Genomic DNA, 21580 nt, shown 5'->3' on the forward strand with positions numbered 1-21580 from the left:
ATAGGACTATATGCATTTCAGTTTCTTTGACCAGACACCGAACATCTGAATCTAAAGCATAGATACATATACACATTCATCATCCAAAAAAGAAAAACTGTATGTAAGGGGTTTGTAGAGAGTCCCCATAACCACAGAAATCACATCCTCCCTGATTCCATGGCAACCAGTGATGGTACAGGCTGTCAGCCCCGCCTTTCTTCTGCACTCCATCATCGACATCAGAGCCTGCGAGGCAGTACTCGCAGCACACGCACACCAAAACAGATGGGAACTTCATGCTCAAATCTGCTTCGGCACACTGCTGTACTGTAAATACAAACACAGACCTGCAACTATACTTTCTAGTATCTGTGGGTTTGCCAATGTTATGTAAGAAGAACTGTAAGTCGCTTTGGATAAAAGCGTCTACAAAATGATTAAATGTAAATGTAAGTTATATTAGAACTTGATATCTCGCAAAGCAGCCAATAAAATTATTTTAAGAAGTCAGTGCTCACCGAGCCATGCTTTCTTCTATAGAATGCAAAAGGTTGACCATGGCAAAGCTAGAGTGACCATGCATGACTGCACAAAGCTGAGGTTGTATAGCCGGCTGTACATGCGATTCAGTCCAGACTCACCCTCGTCTGGTTTCCTTCCATTCATTATTTTCATTTGCAGCACGGAGCACAATTTCCTGAGTGCAGCTCCCGGAATCAGATTTTAAAATGGCAGATCAGCACTGAGCTGTCCATCATAACTTCACTTTTCATCTCATTTCCTTTCTTCAGTATCTATACATCTTTCTGTCCCACATCACTCTTCCATATCAGTTGTTTTTTGCTACCAGCCAGGTCATGTCACCTCCTCTTTTAATGATATGAATGTTAATGAATGCAAAGTCTTTTCCCAGGGGCAAATAATCTTGTCTCACTGGGTTTATTGGGGAAGAAAGTTCCCAGCCCAGTTCATTCGAAATTAATTTCAGATTATGAAATATTTACATGATTTCATGGCCTTAGCCTGGGCAGTGGTGATGTAATCATCCCAGATTCACCCAACAAGCTTATAGAGACACATTTAGTCCTTTCACACTTGAAGTAGTTAACAATGGGTCATTCTAAACCATATCAGAAATAGAATCCTGGGTTATCTCACTTCACAATTCACAAAAACCACAGGAAACAAGGAAAAGCAAATTAAGAGTCCATGAAAACCATTATAAGCCAATATGACAGTCAACTGCCATCAAGCTCACCCTTAACCAAACATCCACTTATCCAACTAACGTCATTATAAGTATAAGAGGGTGCCTGCAATTAGGTCTGAAGCATGTGTGAAAACACTTCAAGACATTGCACCGCACAGCCCATGACGTCATTAACGGAATACCCGTAAGTATAAAAGACACCTGTAATGCACGTTATTAACGTCTTTGTCTTCAGGAGCTGTTTGTTTGCAGGAAACACTCTGCAAATCATTTCATGTAGTGCATGCCTCTATTTGAAGCATGATTGATGCGATTTGTGCATAAGTGAGGAGCATGCACATTTAGGATTTGCTTTGATACCTGTGGATTGATACGACTGTATGTTGTGTGTGTGGGTAAGAAGCATGCACATTCAGCTCTCAAGGTAGTTGAATGCACTCATTGTGCTTATTTCTTTGTGGAGAAGCGTGGATGGAGTGCATTTTGCTCATGAGGAGACGGCGGCATGTGCTCATCGTATGCATTCACAGGAACTAATGAGAGGGAAGGTAGCAAGCCTGATTCTTCTTTGCTTCACCTTTTACCCAAGATTGTAAACAGCATATGCATAAGAGAATTTGCTTCTTGTGGGAGTTGAACAGGCTCATAGCGATGCATTCGCTACTGTGGATTTTGGTCAAGTGGTTTGTAGGTGGAGCAGGGAAGTGACATAACAGGAAATGTTTTTACTTTTCAGGAATTCCATGTTGTTTCTATTCTTTATACAAAATAGAAGCTATGTAATAAGAGAGAGTGGATGTAACTGGTGTGATGCATTCGCAAGACTGACTGAAAGTGACAGATTATTATATTTTCTTTTCTGTTCTCTCCCAAGGGATAGTAGTAAGAATTTGCATGAGCACGTCCGGCTCTCTGAAGGATTATGGTGACGCTCGAACTTAGTATGCTTAATGGATGTTGTGTGATGTGGTCACAATAATCGGTTCCACCTTAGTCTAACTCTCTCGAGGGATGAGAGTTGAGCCCCTACACTCTGTGGTTTGGTTTCCGTGGCTGGCATTGCGGTGAGTCGGGATCTAGCACAGGGGTTGTATGCAGAGCACAGGAGGAGTAGAAAGTTTCCATACTTGCTCCTCTTGTTTACCTCTCTTAAGTGGAAGTTTATCAAAGATGTCCTTTTTTAAGAACAGTTTCCTTTGATGGCTATAGATTGTAGCAAGATGTCCCTCCCCAGTGATTTTGGATTTTAAGTAGGGTTCCTTGCTCTCTTCTTAGCAGCTTTGCAGGTCGGGTTGCCTCCAGTCTATTTACAGTAGCACACCTGAAACATCAATGTTGGTAGCTGTCTGAAGACAGTTTCCCATTTGACTAGCTGCTTTTTGGCTTGAGTGGAGCAAGATATCCCTCAATAACCTTTTGGTCTGCATGCATGGGTTGGGCTGTTCCCCCGCATACTAGGGGCTTTAAGTGGGTGGTCAGCCTTCTTTGGTTCCTTGGATTGAGCTCTCGTATAAGTCTCGTAAGGTAGTAAGTTAGGTGGTCCACCTATAGCAGCCTCTTCAGAGATGGTAACTGTCTGAGGATAGTTTCCCTTTGAAAAGCTGCTCTTTGCCTTTGGGCTGTTTCCCTTGTAATTTGAGGTTTTTCAGGTAGACAGTCCATGACTATAGGTAGAGTCTCTTTTTAGGCTCCCTATTCGGAAAGTATTTTTGTCAAAGATGTACCGAGTCTGGTTTCCTTTGATAAGATTTCCCCCTGAGTGTGAGCTCTTTCCCTAGGAATATTTCTGGTAGCAGGCTGCCTCCCCACTTATAGGGCTTTAAGTAGGTGGTCCCCCTGAAGTTCCTTTTTGATATGTTAGGCTGCCTCTCTTGATTTCAGAGTATTTTCAAGTAGGCCACAGTCTCACATGCTTTGGGCTGACTCCCCTACATTAGGGTTTAAAGTAGATGGCCCATTGCCTTTAGGAACAAAGCTGTTTGAGGACAGTTGTGTTCCCAACTTGGCTGAATGGGATGGCCCTCCTTGAAATACTAGTGTTGGTTGGGTTCCCCATTTTCCCTAAGTTGTCGACGCCCAATCAGCACTGACTCCAAGGTAATATGTCATATCAGGAGCTGTATGTTTGTTCCCCTTCAAGGGACCTCAACACTGCGTCCCCTAGGGGACACTTTAGGGAATACCATCAGCATGAAGACAAAAGTGCCACCCTTTAAATTTGTGTATGTTTGCCACTATTTTTGGAGCTCTCTCACCAGGTATACTGGCAATTCACAAGGGCATGGCATAGTGGGTATTTCGTTTCCCATAGTGTCCACTAGAGGACGTATTGCGAGTTCCCTTGAAGGGGAACGTCTTGGGTTATGCATGTAGCCATGGTTCGCCGAGACGGAACGAGACACTGCATCCCCTTGCCATGCCTAAGGCCTGCCTGTGTCACTATTCTTTCAGACAAAGAAGTTGGTGACATGCATTACAAGCATTTCTTATACTTCCGGGTGCTCCACTTATGGCATCATGGGCTGCACGGTCCAATGAATTGGAGTTTTTTAAACACATGACTTAGACACCGGTCATGCTGATGGCTTTCCCAAAAGTGTCACCTAGGGGATGTAGTGTTTTGTTCCCTCTCAGGGAACCATGGTTACAATCATAACCCAAAATGTTTTCTCTGAATGGACTTTTTGGACACTAAAAGTTAGAATAAAACAGTCTCTTCTTCACTGTAGTTCACATGTTTTCATCACAATTTGATATTATTCCCCTCAAACGCTGAAACGACTGTACAACTCTCTGTGTTTCTATAACTGTCCAAAGCATGTGAATATAAGCATGTGTGATTGGGTGTCTCTAAGCATCTAACACCACATCGTTTAACACTGTGCAAGTTTGAAGAAAAAAAAACTTGGTGCCAAAATCCTGCTCCGAAGCAGGGCTTCATAATCCAGGGCAAAAAAATGCACTAACTCTCTACCAAATTACAAGTGTGAAATGCACCTTAATACAGGGTTAAAAGTGGGTTTTAGAATGATGATAACCAAGGGTTAAGAACACGTTGGTATATCTCAGCCAAAAATAAATAAAGTTGATGCTATTTTCTGTAATTTCTTTTTCTTCTGCTGCTTTACAATATTGGTCTGTATCAAATGCTTGATTGCATTTAAAATGTCCCGAAAACACAATCCAAGCAAGGCCATCTTGCCTTATTTATTTTCAGTCCCTTTTCAATAAAATGTCCCTTTATACATTATTTAATGGTTTGATCATATTTGAGTAAAATAGTGTTGAACTGGATGGTTGAAATTAGGCCTATATCATGCCCATTTACAGTACATTAAACAACAGCAGATGGTTTTCCAATAGCCTCCCCATAGGTTATGCATTAGACATGATCAGCATTTCATTACACCACTCCAGTGAAGCAAAGCACAACAAAATCAATTTCTTCATTCACGGTGTCTTCATCAATATGAATTCATGAATAAAAAACAGGTAGAACTATCTACTTAAAAATCAAACAGTGCTTGCTGACCTGATGTTTATTCACGAGTTATGGTTTAAATTCAGATGAATTCACCACAGTTTATGCACTGTGGTGCCAAAATGAACATTGCGTACATTCCTAAGAGGTTCTGAATGTCACAGAGTCTGCATTTTTCAAGGGTGTGAAGAGTTTCACTGACAAACTGGTACAGAACATCAAATTCATAATATAATTAAAAACACTTTTTTATGTAAAGTTATTTGTTGCTATTGTCATTATTTCTGTCAGTCAATATTAATAATAATTTCAGGACAGTATGTCAAACTACTGTTAATTAACTAGGTTATTAAAAATGCAAGCAATAATATACAATCAACCAGCCTTGATGACAGACATTCAGAATCAGTTTTTCAGAGAGTAGTAATTGCATTTATTGTAAGCGACGGCTTTCAACAACACCACACTTCATCATATTAACATTATAAAACAATATAACATGTATCGCGTTCCTTCAGTGGCCTTGTTTCACTTCGACGGCTTTCAACCTCACCTTACTTCATTCTACTACGTTAATAAATCATTAGCTCATACATGAACATGATTTCTGCCCCAGTCCCATTGGATTGTATCGGCTGTGGGGATGAAGACAACACCTCCCATGATTCCACACTCAGTCACAGCGTGATCAAACTACGCCTTTGATTCTTTGTTTCGTTTTAAATACGCGCCCTCTAGTGGCGAAAAATTACATATTGTGCCTTTAATTAAATATAATTTTATATTTAATATTACATAATTTATTAATCTTTTTACATTTGTATTTTATAACAGTAAGAATATGCTTAATTCAAATATTTGAATTTTTTTAAAGATTTGCATTAGTATTGTATTTTAAAGCAGCATTGTCACAAACAACATACAATGACTATTTTGAAGAAGAGTTATCAAGTGCCTTCAAAGCTTAAGTCACTTAACAACACATAATCAAACATTGTGATTGCTCTGAACATACAAAACATTTTATTCAGTGCAGCTTCTTAAATGTACAACAAATAATAAACAGGCGGGTAGCAGGATAAAATGCATTTATATACATTTGTATTTTACTCCAGTATCCATTAGAGCACATGGTTCCATATTGTAGTTAATATACATAGCCACATAACATGCAGCGTCCATAGTCCCCCATGCATTATATATGCTTCATACATACAGTACATACATACATACATACATACATACATACAACGGAAGAGGATTTTGATTAAAATTATAAACAGGGGCTGCTGCCTGACCACTGAGGACAAGAAAGAAGAACAATAAGAATACATTTTCACACACAAATTATTTACTTATGCTGATTTAGCCCTGTAAAAGCAATGGAAGCTTTCTCTTGCTTGGTTTTCATTATATTTCTGTTTACGAAAAAGAGGGTTGGGGGGCTGGAGCCTGCCCTGTTGTTACGGAAATCATACCGTGTTGGCATTAATCAATAATTTAAACATTTCTCCAAGATACCGGGTTCCCAAATTAGAGGGGAAGTAAAGGAAGACATAAACAGACAAAAAAGCAGGGACACACAGCGAGTAGCCTTCTTCTATCCTGAATACATTTCCTCTGACTAAATGACATTCACTCTTGCGGTTTTCTCAACCATCTGTCTGAGGGAGCTGAAATTACACAAATTGACTTACCTCCATACAAAGAGACTAATGACATCTTTGGTGTGCAGAAAGACCAAACCCTAAATCTGTATAATTTGCAGAATAACAATGTGTGGAGGAAAGCTGAAAAGACAGAAAAAGAGAAGCGAGGAGCAAAACGCCTCATCTAAAAAGCACACAACAATGAACCGCTGCCTCAAAAAAGCTGAGCTGAATTACTTGAATCATATGTCCAAAAACCTTTGGGATTTCTGTCTCTATATACCAATAAATGGGTCGCACAAGCTGCTATTGTCATATTGTAGGTGACTTAGCACTATGGAGCTGGCATCCCTAAGAGAGAAATGGAGCAAAACACAAAAAGTAGGTGTCCTAGAAGATTCTGTGAAAATGCCACAGGAGAAAACCACAGCTCTGTATGCTACACATGGAAACGGGGATCGCCCGCAAATGGAATCAGACCCCTACATCAGAAAGATGGCTTGGTTTGTTTGTCTCACGAGGTTGACCTGCAGAAGATTGTACAATGCAGGTTTGCACTTGTGTTCTCATCACAGTGATTTCAGGAAACACTAGCTAGCGACCAGCTAAGGGTTTCACTGCACTCTTGTAAACGGGTTTGTGCTGTTTAGTTGATGGTAGAGTCCAGCAGCTGTACAGCAGCAGACCACAGTTGTGCCCTGCGGTTATGTTGACTCATTCTGGCTCAGAGTCTTGCCACCGTTGAGCATGGCTGAAGCGCTGCGGCTCTTGGTTGGAGTGCCACTTCCGGAGCGGGAGAACTCAGTCAGTTCGTGGAGCGACGGCTCTCTGTACATGGCAACTATATGAGGGAGACACAAGTAACAGGTCTCATGAGTCTCATGTTCTGGTTGTAGCAAGCTTGTCTCCTTATTAGTACATCAATAACTTCTATTAGTGTCTACACAGTGCTATAGGGATGGGAATCACGAGGAATTGAATGATTCCTGTTCCTTAAGGGCTTCAATTACTGATTCTTTTGAATCTGAGGAAGAAATATTTGGAAAACAGAAATGCCATTCTGATGCCAAAAGTTGTTTTAAACACTAATAAATGTAGGAACATATTTAAAATAATATATATAATACTCATATATTATTTAATACAATATATATACACACACACACACAAAAAAAAGAAACTGCTCCAACTTATTCACAACTGTCTGTCATTCACTAAGAATAACATCTCCGAAGAGTCTTAAGTTTGGGAACGGCTGCTTCACGACCAGTTAGCTAGTTCCATGCAACTGGCACTAGGGGGCAAATGCGACAAATTTGGGACTTGATCACACAGAATGCAGTTTTTGCAGTGAGAGCCACCTTTTTTAAATTGTTTAATATTGGCAGTGTGTATATTTAATATTTTGTGCGCTGTTTATGAGCCCCGGTGCCTCATGTTTTAGCCACCTGCTGCGCCTCGCGTTTTTGTAGGAGTGCTGTGAGCGCCTGAAGTTGAAAAAATAAACTCCAGAAAAGCACCCAACATCATTCCCATTTTTTTTCCATTGTCCAATTGAATGAATGGAGAGGCGGGCCTTCCGTTGTGGTGACAGAATTTTACAGTTGCTTGGAACGTCCAGAGACTGCAATGACGGAGGAGAAATTTGTGGTGGCTGTTGCAGGTTACCCGGAGCTGTATTTAAAAAAAAAAAAAAATTGTTTCTGCTAATATGACAGTTTACTTAACAGCAGCCTCTTATGTTCTGGTTCTTATGACCTTGTCTACTGAAAATAAGCACTAAGGCTATTCATCATGTTAAAGTGACTGAACAATGAATGTGTGAATATATCTACACAAAAAAAATGACGTTAATATTTTTGAAAGAAAAATATAGTAGGTTTCCACAGAAATTCTTTAATGATCATAAAATAATTATTTCTGAGAAAAAAAATGTATAACCGCTCACTTTAGAGAAGTAGTGTTTAGTTAAGATATATGATATGTGTATGTGTGTGTGTGTGTGTGTGTGTGTGTGTATTTTGCATTTCTCCCCAATCATAGTTTTGATTAAAATAAATCATATCCGGGCTAGCCATAAAAGTTCAAATATTTCAACGCAACCAGGGCACAAAACAGATACAAAAATCTCAGCATACACACATGAAGGGAAATCCACTCAGCTCAATTGGAAATTAATAACTTCCTGTCTGTTGAAGTAGAACATCATGAAAATCATTTGAACCAGCTCCAAGTAAGTACTCTATGCAGCACAAAAACTCCTGCTTGCAATAAAAATAATTTTGTGTTGCATGAATACACCATAACTTTATTTAAAATCTAATTGCATGGTGCTTCCATGCTCATTTAAAGCAGACTAATGTCTAGCCATCTTTCCGTAGCTTCACTTATGACTGCACACAAGCAGCTGCAGTTTTTGATTTCCCCACTGATTCAGACAGTTCTGAGAAAGAAAGGCACCAATTTAATTCAAGGAGGAAAAAAACGGCATATTTTTACAAGGGGTAAAGTAAGGTGTGCCTATACATCTTCTTTTATGGTCTGTTTTCTCTTCAATGGTAGTCATATTTTGAGAATTAGGGGTTATCTGGTTAATGAAGATAATCATTTTCATATTTACATTCTATTGTATTTTGCCTAAATGAAAAATAAAACTTTAAAAAACTAAATCTATCATTTTGAATGCTGCAAGCAAATTTAGTCATCACAACCTTATCATATACAGAATGTGAGAATATCCATTTTAAAGGGATACTCCATCCCAAAATAAATTTTGTCATTATTCACTTACCCCCATGTTGTTCCAAACCCATAAAAGCTTTGTTTGTCTTCGGAACACAATTTAAGATATTTTGGATGAAAATAGGGAGGCTTGAGACTGTCCCATAGACTGCCAAATAAATAACAGTGTCGAGGTCCATGAAAGTATGAAAAGCATCGTCAGAATAGTCCATCTGCCATCAGTGATTCAACCATAACATTACGAAGCGACGAGAATACTTTTTGTACACGAAGAAAACAGAGGAGAGGAATTTTTGAATAAAATCGTTATTTTTGTTTTCTTCGTGTACAAAAAGTAATGTCATCGCTTCATAACATTACGGTTAATTCACTGATGGCAGATGGAGTATTCTGACGATGTCTTTCATACTTTCCTGGACCTTGACACTGTTATTTACTTGTCAGTCTATGGGAGAGTCTCAAGCCTCCCTGTTTTCATCCAAAATATCTTGACAAAATTGTCATTTTGGGATGGAGTAACCCTTTAAGATTACATAATATACTAATGTTCTTAAAGAATACCTTTAACTGGCCCTTAGATGAAAAGAGGGGAAATGAGCATGAACAGTTACATTTCAAATTAATTAAATTCCATTTCAAATTAACTAATGCTGATAAATTAAAACAACAACAAAACTCTAAAATGGCTGATAAAACATGTAGTACTAATATATAGCACCCCAAACAAAATCTGTTTAGAAAGTTAGTTAAAAAAGTGTTTTTATTTGTTTAATTAACATGAAAAATCTTAAAGGTACAGTGCCAAAAATATTCAAAAAACAGAACATGTAAAACCAACTCATGGCTGTTTTTACTGCAAGAAGCTTTGAGTAGGAGTTTAAGCAGAACTCCTAAACAATTTATGAAATAACTCCTTTAAGCTGTTAACATTTTTACAGAACTTATACTGGTTTAACCAGTTTAATAGCACAGATTGAGCACGACCACAGATATGCAAGTTTGTACAATACAAGCTTGCATTTGCAACACATCTGCATTTATATCTCTTCGAAGAGCACATTTTTTCCCTAAAACCAAACAACTGCAGAGACATGCTGGAAAGCCAAAAAGTTACTTGAATCCTTGAACTACACTCAGCCAATATCTCCTCAGTCTAAAATAGATATTTTTAGAAAGCCATCAGCCTGACGATCGGTACAGAGGACACTTGAACAAACCTTTGAGGGGTTTGGGAATGAAGTGTGCAGCCGGCTTGGTCTTCTTTACATGGTTGCCCTTCATGATTTGACCCTCTTTGTTGAGACCCAGGTACCAGCCTCGGCCCGACTGCTGTTGCCGATAGATCATTGATGAGTATGTCACGTAATAGTTCTCAAACACTGACTCTTTGAATTTGCACTCTGGCGTGAAGTGCTCCTGTGAGAGTGAAATGGGCAGAGAAGACGACAGAGACACAAGAGACAAGAGGAAAACTTTTACATGTTTGTGGAGGAGTATTTTTCATAAGAGAGAGAAAAAATGTGTGTGTGAGCTAGATACAGAAAGCGAGAGCAGACAAATTTGGGCTGAAGATGGTCCAGACCAGCCTCGTCGATATCACACATCACCTCTTCATGATTTGTCTTTAAACCTGAAGGTAAACTCCTCTGATTGGAACGTTAATAAGTGGTCTAAACATGGTAGCACGTTGTCCCGTGTGCTTTCACTCTAGTTTGTGGTACAGATTGATTACCATTAAACTCCTGAGGCCTGAAACACTTTGACTCATTCCTGCGGATCAATACATTCATCCTGGGGAAAACAACCTCTCAAAATCAACAAGGAGATACGTGTATACCAGCACGACCATGGGTTTGAGAATGGACCCTTTGCACATTTACAGTGCTTTTAGAAGCAAAGTTGTCATACACTGCAAAAAAAATATTTTTTGAAATAATGATTATTGGAGTTAGTTTTACAAAAGAATATATTTCAGCCATTCTACTACAAAATTCACATTTAATTTAATCTGTTACTTACTGTTCCTTTGTAATTGTAAAAATTACTAGCAACTTCAATGGTGGTGAATAGAAAGAACAACAAATGCATTTTTGGCATTCCCATTTGAAAAAATACACAATAGCGTCTCTGACTTTCCAAATGAGGAAATAATTTTGAGAGATTGATTATATCAGAAAAGAGAAATATGTCAAATTTGCAGTCATTTCCTTAGCTGATGTGTTAAAACACCCCAAAAGCAGCATTATCTAGTTTTCTGATATTTCATACCAAGGTAATATAACCCAAGTATAAAGTCATAAATCCATGTTACATTTTTAAATGTATACATATAAAAAACTTAGCTAGATTTACAATGTTAATAACCGTGGAAGCGCATCATCACAGTCTGTGAAAAGAGTCCATTTCTGTGGGCAGGCGGTCAGACGCGAACCCACACACAGTTGAAATACAAAGGTACAGTGTAAACTGTTTCTGCATTATGAAAGCACAGATTTGGCCAAGATTTTTACGTTCTAATGCCAGCAATGTTCCTCAACATGTCCAATTTGAATTGACAGAAGCACTTATTGGCACAGCCCTAAATTATTCATCTTGCCACAGCACATTTAATCAAAGGAAAGAGGCGAGGGAGGCACTCGCAAAACAGAATATCCATTAGAGCATTATTGTGATTTCTCCATATTTAAAAACTGCAGAGTAGATATTGGGCGGAAAACCTTGGGTATGATGATGATCTCCCATGAGCATTCTATAGATAGCATTCGAATACAAAGCAATTATATGAAGTGTGAATAATCTTCGTGTGAATGTGTGGTGCTAAGAAGCATGTCTAAATATGCCATTATCTCCTCTTTGAATATGATCACGATACAATGCTGCGAAAAAATAAGAGAGGCAGATGGTGTTTGGGCAGGAGTTGGATCTCATTAACTCTTCAGTTCATCGATCGCCTGCTGTCTGGAGTCCAACCTGCAACCTTTAAGTTAACAGCTCGGATCCTCAGGCATCCATGATGCTGTCTAAGACATAGATTTAACTACAATGAGAGCAGCAGAGATGAAATGTGGGATGTTTACTACTGCCCTGAACTCAGAAGAGCCCACGATGTGTAGGAGGGTCTTGCAAAGATGCACTACTCTCTTAAAAATAAAGGTTCTTTATTGGCATTGATGTTCCCACAAAGAACTTTTATTTACAAAGATCCATGGAATCTTCCCATTGTACTAAAGGTTCTTTATGTTGGAAAAGGTTTCTGTAGATTATTAAAAATGTTCTTCAGAAAAAAAGGTTCTTTTAAGAAATGTTAACTGTGAGGTTCTTTGGGAAACCCAAAATGGTTCTTCTGTGGCATCACTGTGAAAAACGCTTTTGGAATCATTATTTTCAAGAGTGTATAAAAAGATTGTTATACTTACAGAGGTGTACAGGTAGCCTTCAGTGTTCATGGCCAGGTAGAGCTTGGTCTGGACACCCTGTATAGCCACCACCCGCAGCCCAACAGGGATGAGGTTGAAAATAGCTGTGAAGTTACAGTATAAAACAGAATTGAACCCACGGGAAAGAAGCGTGCCGGCATGGTCATGTTTAAACATGTTACATATAGTGAACCAACCATAGCTATTATCTTCCTCTTTTGTACCATCGATGGTCCCATCAGCTTGGAGTTGTAGATGAAAACCTTGTCGACTGTAGAGCTTGGTGACTATCCCCTTGAGCTGAGGCTCTGTAGAATTGAGACAACACAATTTAGGAGGAGGGGGGAAAGGGAGGGTGTGCCACAGCAGATTATATGGGGTGAGGAAGAAGAGAACATTCAGCACAAAGGCACAGCTTATGAAAGCCAAGAAATGAATGTTGGAAAACCATAAAATGTGAATTGTGAAAACATAGTGAGTGCTGGTGCCAACAGGACCCAGGCATTTGCCAAGCATGCCTCAGTGTTGAGGTGATAGATAACTATAGCTTATATAACATGCATTTCAGTAATATCCTGATTCCAGTTAAACCACTCTGAATTTATGAGTTTAAAAAAAACTTTATTTCTTCATTGTATACAAGAGTAAATGTAAAAAAAAGAGCAGCAAGAATACAAATCACATTGTTTACCCATTCTGTGCTATTGATATTTGATGATGCCACAAATGTCACAAACAATTTTCCAGTAAATTATAGTAATTCTCATTTTATTAACCTGCAGTTGTTTAAAGAGGTATTTCTACCTGATCTGACCCTTCTGACCCTTAGAATAACTTGAAATTATGTGAAGCAAGGTCAGGTTTTTTCAGTCATATTTAATATTTTTGACTATTTATTTTTCCTATTATTTATTTTACTATTATTAATATTATTTAACATTTTTATTTGGTTTTGTGCTATATTCACTTGTAAGTGGTTGTATTTTCAGCGCTCTGAGCATGAATACACCAACAAATATTCAAAAATATGTTTTTATGTATTTTTTATATATCATTCAAAATATTTTTTACGTTAATTTGCATGTTACCACATTTTCCATGACCCAAGTTCACATCTGCCTCAACCTACAATTTAAAAAAATTAAAGTTCATGAAGGTTCGTGAAGATTCTTTTACATCCATAGAACCTTTTCATTGCACAAAAGGTTCTTTAAAGTGGAAAAAATGTTGTTCACACTAAGGAAATTTGGCTCTTTTAAAAAACTATTCACTAAAAGGTCCTGTGGGAAACCAGAATGGTTCTTCTATGGCATTACTGCAAAAACACCCTTTTGGAACCTTTATTTCTAATAGTGTACCAACCAGAAACCCACTATATTAATTCATAAACAAGATATACATTTATTATATTTATTGTAGAATTATAAGTAAATAAAACACTGAATGAAAGATCAGCCAGTGCTCATACTAACTCTAAAGTCAACATAACCCAAAAGTCAACATAACCCAAAGAGTGCCACAGATCTCCATTCAGCCAAATCTCTGATTCAGACTGCGTAGACTGCATGCTATCTAGTGTAGAACAAGTGATGAGCTGTGTGCCCTGGTGATATTGCAACATCAGCTCTAGCTCAGAGAGAAGCCAGTGCTCAAAAGCAGTGAACTGTGAAATGCTCAGCGGATCTTATTTACAGTTCAGACTCTTTCGTTTAGAAGGAGTTAAATTGTAGTCACAATTTCTTAACACAGTCAACTATGACGATGATGAGGATGGGGATGATGAAGATGATTGATGGACTTGGCTATATGGGTAAAGTCTGCTAAAAAGAACACACATAACATCAGACCTGGCCGCCTTCTCTTGCGTTTCTTTGAGCCGAAGAGTTTGACGCGTGAGAATAAGTTGAGCCTGCTGGGCTTCTCGCAGTTCCCTATGCTCTTATTGGGGCTGCTGGCGCAGCGGTTGGCATTGGCTTTCTCGCGCTCCCTCGCCTGCCTCTTCTGCCGAATGAGGGAGCTGGCGATCGCTGCGGCTGTAGCCAGTTTGGCGTTTCGTTGTCGCGACGCGTCCCAGATTAAAAATGACCATATGTTGTGTATGTTAAAGTCCTGTGTGCTCAGAACATTGTCACTGAGGAAGAAAAATCAGTACTCCATGACGGACTGCGTATTGGTCATTTCAGAAGTCCGCTGTTGTCCCTACAAGGATTGAGCATATTTTTCCTATTGACAAATTACTTGGTTTGAATCCTTTACAGCCGCTGCATTCAGCGTCGGCTGTTGTGCCCTGACATGGTGCAGCAGATCCCGGACAGCAGCTCCTCTTCTTCTCTCCGGGGAAAAAAGCAGCCTTCTAGAAAACGTTGCCTTTTTGTTGCGCGCTTGTGGGAGAGAGAAACGCGTGCCATTGTGCCATGATCCAACGCTTTACTAAGCCATGCGCTGATTCAGAAAAATGAGCACCTGTTAACACACCGCGGCTTTGGAAATAATTAATTATTATGAGAAACGGAGAGAAAGAGAGAGTAGGAATTGTGCCGGAAAATTGTGAGCAAGAGGTCCCCGCCTTTCAATAACGCAGCCTTTAATTGAAGTTGAGTGGATTAATCGGCTTCCCTTGCAGATGTGCTCCTGTTTTCAGCAGTGAAGATCTGCATAGGTACTCAACAGATACCCCGTCCCCGTTCCCGCCCAAAATATGGAAATTCAGAGGCGTAGGAAACAGCGTCTGAACTCAGGTGTCAGCAGTATGATCCAAGAAGGAAAAATATCCACATCCACTAGTGCAGAGATTCCAGATTGCTCTCTTTTCGACACTGGGTTGGAATGCAGCAGCAGCAGCAGCAGCTCGTTCTCCTCGCAGTGGTTCCTGCAGCAGCACAGCTTCAGCGGCTGCATGGTGACAGACAGCCCGAGAGACGTGACTGTGGTCTTCAACAAGCCGGCTTGTATAAACAGGCAATATTAGAGCCTCCTGAAGTGAGGAGTGTCCTTTTTTGGCAACTCATTAGTCGTCCTTTCATTGTCATACATGTTTTGTGTTGTTTTGTAGAATGACACTGTAAAAATGTTTTATTAAATTTATATATATATATATATATATATATATATATATATATATATATATATATATATATATATAAATTAATAAAACATTTTTATAGTGTCATTTTTACCACTTTTGTTTGTAAATATATATATATATATATATATATATTACAAACAAAAGTTTACAAATGCCTCAGTTATATCTCATTTAATGCTATAATGTTAATTTACCAACTACTATTTGGTATTTAAATCCGTTTAACTGACAACAGACAAAAGAAGGCCACATAACATGAACAATTTGCCTCTCCAGTAACTAAAAAATAACATAAACACCATCAGAGTAACAATAATGCAGTAAACATTAACTTAACAACATACTGTGTAATGTATAACATAAAACACTTAATAAATAACTAATAACAAAAATAAGAGAAACAAACTTTTTAATTAATACTTCACACAGGGGGATTCTGGGAATGCCACTTCCACATCATTTAACAGGGATTATACTTTTTACTTAAAAATTTGTTTACAAATATATATAAAACTATATTAGTGCCTATTATTGTAAATATTATTTGTCTGCAAATTATAAGATAATTCATAAAATAAAAATATCTACAGTAATTTTACACTTTTAAAAATATATGAAATATTTTAAAATACTCTTACTGTATATGGTAAAGTAACCTGCATTTAATTTAATAGATTTTTACATTCTTTTCAATTAACCCTCAACCTATAGGCATGTAAATTCAGTCATATTAAATAATATTTTTCACTAAATGCTCAATTTTTACAGTGTATAACGATGGGTGGTGTTAACGAAGTATACAGCGGAAATATATATTTGAAAATATACATAAGCAAATATATATTTCAAATCTGTTTTTTTTAACTCAGATCCTCCTTTGAGAAAACAACTAGAAAAATCTTGTGACCTACTTAAGATGAATTTCAGTTGCACTGGTAAATTTCAGCACCACGGACAGCACTAAAGACCCACGCCTCTCTGTTAGTTACAAACAAAGCCATTCAACCACTCAAACATGCCATCGTCAGCTTATAAATGTCTATACCTCATTCAATTGTCTAACTCCTATTAAGAAAGCCCTTAGGATTGGATATCTACAGATATCTAAAAGTGTACCTGATACAGATCTTCTCAAGGGAAACGCCATGTTACTCTCAGAGGCATCCAGAAAATGCTTTTATTCATTCTCACTTCTTCATAGTGTGCAAAGCAAGAAAAAGGGCGTTGCGAACTTTCAACTAATTCTCATGAGAATTCTGTCCATCAAAAGATCACAGCACGGTGATCATAGCAGATCATTATCGGCTATTATTGACGGACCACTATGAGCTTAGGGCACCTTATCAATGATTCATCAGATGCATCTGTGATACTGCCAAACCTAACATTCTCTTCAGGGTCATTCACAGCAAGACGCTGAGGAGAGAAGAGAAGAGAGTAGAGAGAGCAAACACTCTCAAACCTTTGTTGAGATAAATGAATCCTAATCACAAACCTGAGGATTTACTTGAACGTATACGCTCGAAATATCCATCTTAAAGGCAATAACAGATTACAGTATTAGTGTTGCCAAGGCAGCATCATGAAAAATTACAGGGCAATAAATAAAATCCATTTGGATAAAAAGTCCTGCTTCTAAATATTATTCTTGGTAATAAAAGTGTCAGAGATCTGGCTGGTTTATAAGCACTGAAAACCTGAAAGTGTTTTTTTCTCAGTAGGGGGGAAAATCAAATTAGTCTGGCCCTCCTTCCTGTTATGTGTTGGACCAACATGCAAACACAACCAAGCATATTAATGAGCCAGGCAATAATATAATTATAAAGTCTTGATCTAAATTATTAGGGCTATTAAACCATGGTCTACTTAAACTTAAACTGTCTAAAATCTTGTAATGATGAGATGAGATGAAGTCTCAAAAAGGCATAAAAATATAAAAAATGACCTTTATTTTAGTGACTGGCTGTTGAACAAAAGCATAATACCCATTAACAATTAACTGAACATTTTGGATAATTCAAACGTATATATGATCGAAACAGATTTGGATAAACGTAGGACTATTTAACCTAAACAGTTAGAAAATACTTTAGTTTTATGCTTCTGTTTCCAGACACCTTTCGAGTAAAAACAACAACCCCACCCTGAAGCTGATCTCAAAGAGCACCACTAGATGGCGCTAAAAGGTGTGAAATGGGCTCAGAGAGAACATAGGCTCATTCAAAGTCCCTTTCAAGCAAAGTCTGTTCACTCTGCGGCCACTATTTCGGGAATCCAAGACCAAGTCCTATCTAAATGAATGGGGGAATCCTGACATTTCAAAAACTGCTAGCTGACCTAACAATTAAGTTACATATTTCAAATCAGCAACAAAATCTGAAATGAACTACCCCATAAATGTTGTTTCTTATGCTCAAATAGAATAAAAAACGCTTATTTTTTAAGCTAGACAATGCGTATGTGCAGTCATAAGCTCGAAGCTGTGCAGTGACGCAAAGACTTTACCGATCAGCGATTGGCTTTTTCATTTAGAAGGCGGGACTTATTCCAACATGTTGCGCCTTGCAGTTTCTCCCATTCATAAGTAATAGAGTGAACCGTCTCTGTATATCTCTAGTCTTTTGCTCATCATTACATCCAATCGTTCCTGAAGTGCGCAATAAAACAGACTTGGGTTTGAAATACAATCAGTGTATGCATGCAGGAGTAACAACTTGTGCGGGTCCAGACTCCAGACGTGAAGGCATACTGATTACCTTTCTATTCAGTTAATTAAAATTCATAACAGTACTGGTGCACTGAAATAATAGCATGTGTTGCAATGGACACTTTTCACATTTCCGGGTTTCTCAAAAGCGTTGGGTAAACTTTTATGGTCAATGTAAACTACAACAAATTTTTGAATCCCCATTTGTAAAGGAAAAACGACAGCGTTTATATGACTTTACAAAAGAGGGGAAAACTATCAGTAGATTGTTTACGTTGGCCAGAAAAGATCAAATTTGCCGCCACCATTAGAAACTCTATCACAGAAGCGTTGACTAGTTAATGCCAAGGTAATATAACACAGTATAGAGTTATAAATGTGCAGTAAAAAATGAAAAACTTTACTAGATTTGTGATGTATCTAACGTTTGTGGAAACGCGTCATCGCAGTACGTGAGAAATGTCCATATAAAACATTTACAAAGCGTGTTATTTCCAGTGTGTTAGTACGGTGTTGATGATATAAATAAATAAATAAATAAATAAATAAAAAAGACTGTCAGTAGTCTTTGCCTATTTATCATAAAACATTCTTATGTGAAATGACCATTGAAAGTGCTCGTCAGGCAGAACTGATAAACTTCTCATCTCGACAAACCTTCAGTGTTGTCTTTTTTCTTTAAAACGAAGAGTTTCCAGAATGGACAGCAAAAGAGCTCCTGACATTTACTATGAAAGGCTGAGCTTTCTTTCTTATCTACAGCGAGCGACTGAGTTGACTCCGTCCGCAACAGAATGTACTCCTTGCCATCTTGAACAGTGTATACTTAAACATAACAGAAATACAGAACAACAAGTATTATGAAAAAATATGGTATGAAATTATATAGCCTAGACATCATTTTTACACGATATACCGATTCATGTGAGCGTGCACGTACACAAAATGAGAGCGAGACACACACACACACACACACACACACACACACACACACACAAGAGACACACAGCGGGAGTCCGAAAACCCATAAAAAGAGACCAAATGAGTTTAGAAAGATGATACTGACATCTGGTGGTAAAGCCATGTGTTTAATGAAATCTACACTATATTCTTCAGTATTTCTACAACAATATAAACACATGAAAAATATAAACGAATTAGCTGAACACAGAAAGAAATGAAAACTATGTAAGAAGACAATTAAGTTTATATAAACAAGTCAAACCGTTTATAATATATATATAATATATATATATATATATATATATATATATATATATATATATATATATATATATATATATATTTTTTTAACACACCTGTGATGATTTTTGTGTACATATATTTGTTACTTTTTTGTATTATATCTAATCTGTAGCCATATAGTATAAGATTGTTCTGGAGTAGTCTTGTTTACACTTGTGTGTCACTGACACTAATGAGGTTACAAAGTATAAACCACTGAGGCTTCAACATGAAAAATCTATTTTATTAGTATCAACATCACAGCGTATGATGTATCTTTGAAGGACACTATTAGGCTACAAAACATGGGCATACAGTGGTGACATACAGTGACCAATTAAACACTTAATGAAGGTGTTCTGGACGAACAGTGTGTTCAGTTAAAACTCCAAAGAAGCTTAATCTTGTGTTTAAGCTGTATCCCCACAGGTCTATTAAATATATTGAAAACCTGTGTCTTTTTAATGACCCCTCATTTAACATGGCTTTAGTGTAGATGTGTAGATTGTTCCTCACTCTTCCATAACTTAATAAACTTTAATGAGTTTTTCCTGTAACAACTTAATCAAACCTAATCCTCTGTACAACCATTCATAGCTCCCTCTCAGGGAGTGTGAACAGCTATATTAGGCCTACTTATGACCCAACCACACAATACACAGAACATATTAATAAAATCCAGGCGTGTACTTTAATGCTCGGTGACCTTATATAAAATGTTATGCAATTTATGTCCAGTGAAAGGACCACTGTAGACACTAAAAACAGAATGCATCTGCTTTATACAGCATGCTGTGTATTATTAATGAGGTACTTTCCGCCTCTTTGTCTCCATGGCAATAGGTACCCAGCCTACATCCGTGAACTGAAGCGTGCTGAGCGCCTGTCGCTCTCGAGGAAAATAATACATATAGCCTATAATCCATTTCTTGCCATCAACACGTTTTATCTAAAGAAAGTGTTTTTAATTAAAGCGTTTGTTTTGAGGTAAAGTGTGAGAAGAGTGGAAAGCTATTTTTGCTTCTCTTTAAGCGCACTCGATTGTTACAGTAGATTTAAAGTGACCGCGTCACCGCAAATATGATGGCAAAATAAACATAACACTTGTTGGTTTTGTTTATCTATAAGCTTAAACGCAGATAGATATTTTTATAAATTCGTTTTAAGTTACTGTCTGTAGAGGCCTAGTAGATCGGTGGCTACTACCGACGAGGGAATCAATATTTAAGGATTTTCCGTGCGATGCTTGACATGCATAACCTTGTCTGCATAACCAGATCGCGAGCCCTTTTTGCAGAATCATAAACAGCCAAATTTACATCAATACATGGAAAGCAAAAATGTTTAAGCAAAATTATGTGACGTCTTACCCTTAGTTGCATCCTTATCTTCTTTCGTCTTTAGTAATGCTTTCCCGCTCATAGATCCCAGTTTTGAGGAAGAATTCCTGATAACTCACACCAAATCGGTCCGATCATTTAAAACTGGCTCTTCTAATAAACAGTGGCCAACCCCCCTTAAAGGAACCAGAGCGCTGTTTATAACGGTTTCCCATTGCATGATGTCTTTTTAATTATATTTTTTAAATCAAAGAATACATGGCATTCATAATAAACCAGTTATGTGTGTTCTTCCAATCACACTCATCAAATAAACCAAAAAACTTGAATTAGAGGTGTAATTAGATTAATTTAATATAGTGGATTTTCATGTTGCTGAATCCTTACCGTTTGCTGGTCGTTACTGTGTTCTCTGACAGGTGCGCATAACGCTTTGTTCCATGTGACAAAAGAAAAGGCAGGAAAACAAGGCGTGAAAAATTGTAACAATAGTCTTCTGGTGAAATTAAAATGTAAAAGGCCACTTCCAAGCTGTTTCAGTGTCGTTCAGTTCGCGGTTCGCAAGATTACAATTCGAGCGCTCATGATGTGCTCTGACACATCAATTAGACCACATGGCGGTGTATCAACCCGCTACGCAACTATTGAGGTCGCGTTGTGGAGCCCAGTCCCAAACCTCTCCACGTGACGCGTGACGTCGCCCTCCGCTGACGCTTCAGTCAT

At 37.9% G+C, this 21580-nt stretch overlaps 1 protein-coding gene across 2 annotated transcripts; it reads right to left on the reverse strand.

Moving 5' to 3' along the window:
* Window positions 1–5746: 5746 nt before the first annotated feature.
* Window positions 5747–21545, reverse strand: LOC109097993 (fibroblast growth factor 13-like). Of its 2 annotated transcripts, none has more exons than XM_042765135.1 (6): window positions 21245–21545; window positions 20888–20964; window positions 12678–12788; window positions 12481–12584; window positions 10282–10480; window positions 5747–7163 (listed from the first exon to the last, which is right to left on the reverse strand). In XM_042765135.1, the coding sequence occupies exons 2-6, from the start codon at window positions 20937–20939 to the stop codon at window positions 7027–7029; spliced, it is 603 nt and encodes a 200-aa protein (XP_042621069.1). In that variant the 5' UTR covers window positions 20940–20964; window positions 21245–21545; the 3' UTR covers window positions 5747–7026. The 2 variants fall into 2 exon arrangements, with proteins under 2 accessions (XP_042621069.1, XP_042621068.1); XM_042765134.1 differs by having other exon boundaries at window positions 20888–21033; window positions 21245–21544.
* Between the last annotated feature and the right edge of the window lie 35 nt (window positions 21546–21580).

This window comes from Cyprinus carpio, chromosome A10 (genome assembly GCF_018340385.1).
Source record: "Cyprinus carpio isolate SPL01 chromosome A10, ASM1834038v1, whole genome shotgun sequence".
In the NCBI taxonomy this organism is placed as follows: Eukaryota; Metazoa; Chordata; class Actinopteri; order Cypriniformes; family Cyprinidae; genus Cyprinus; species Cyprinus carpio.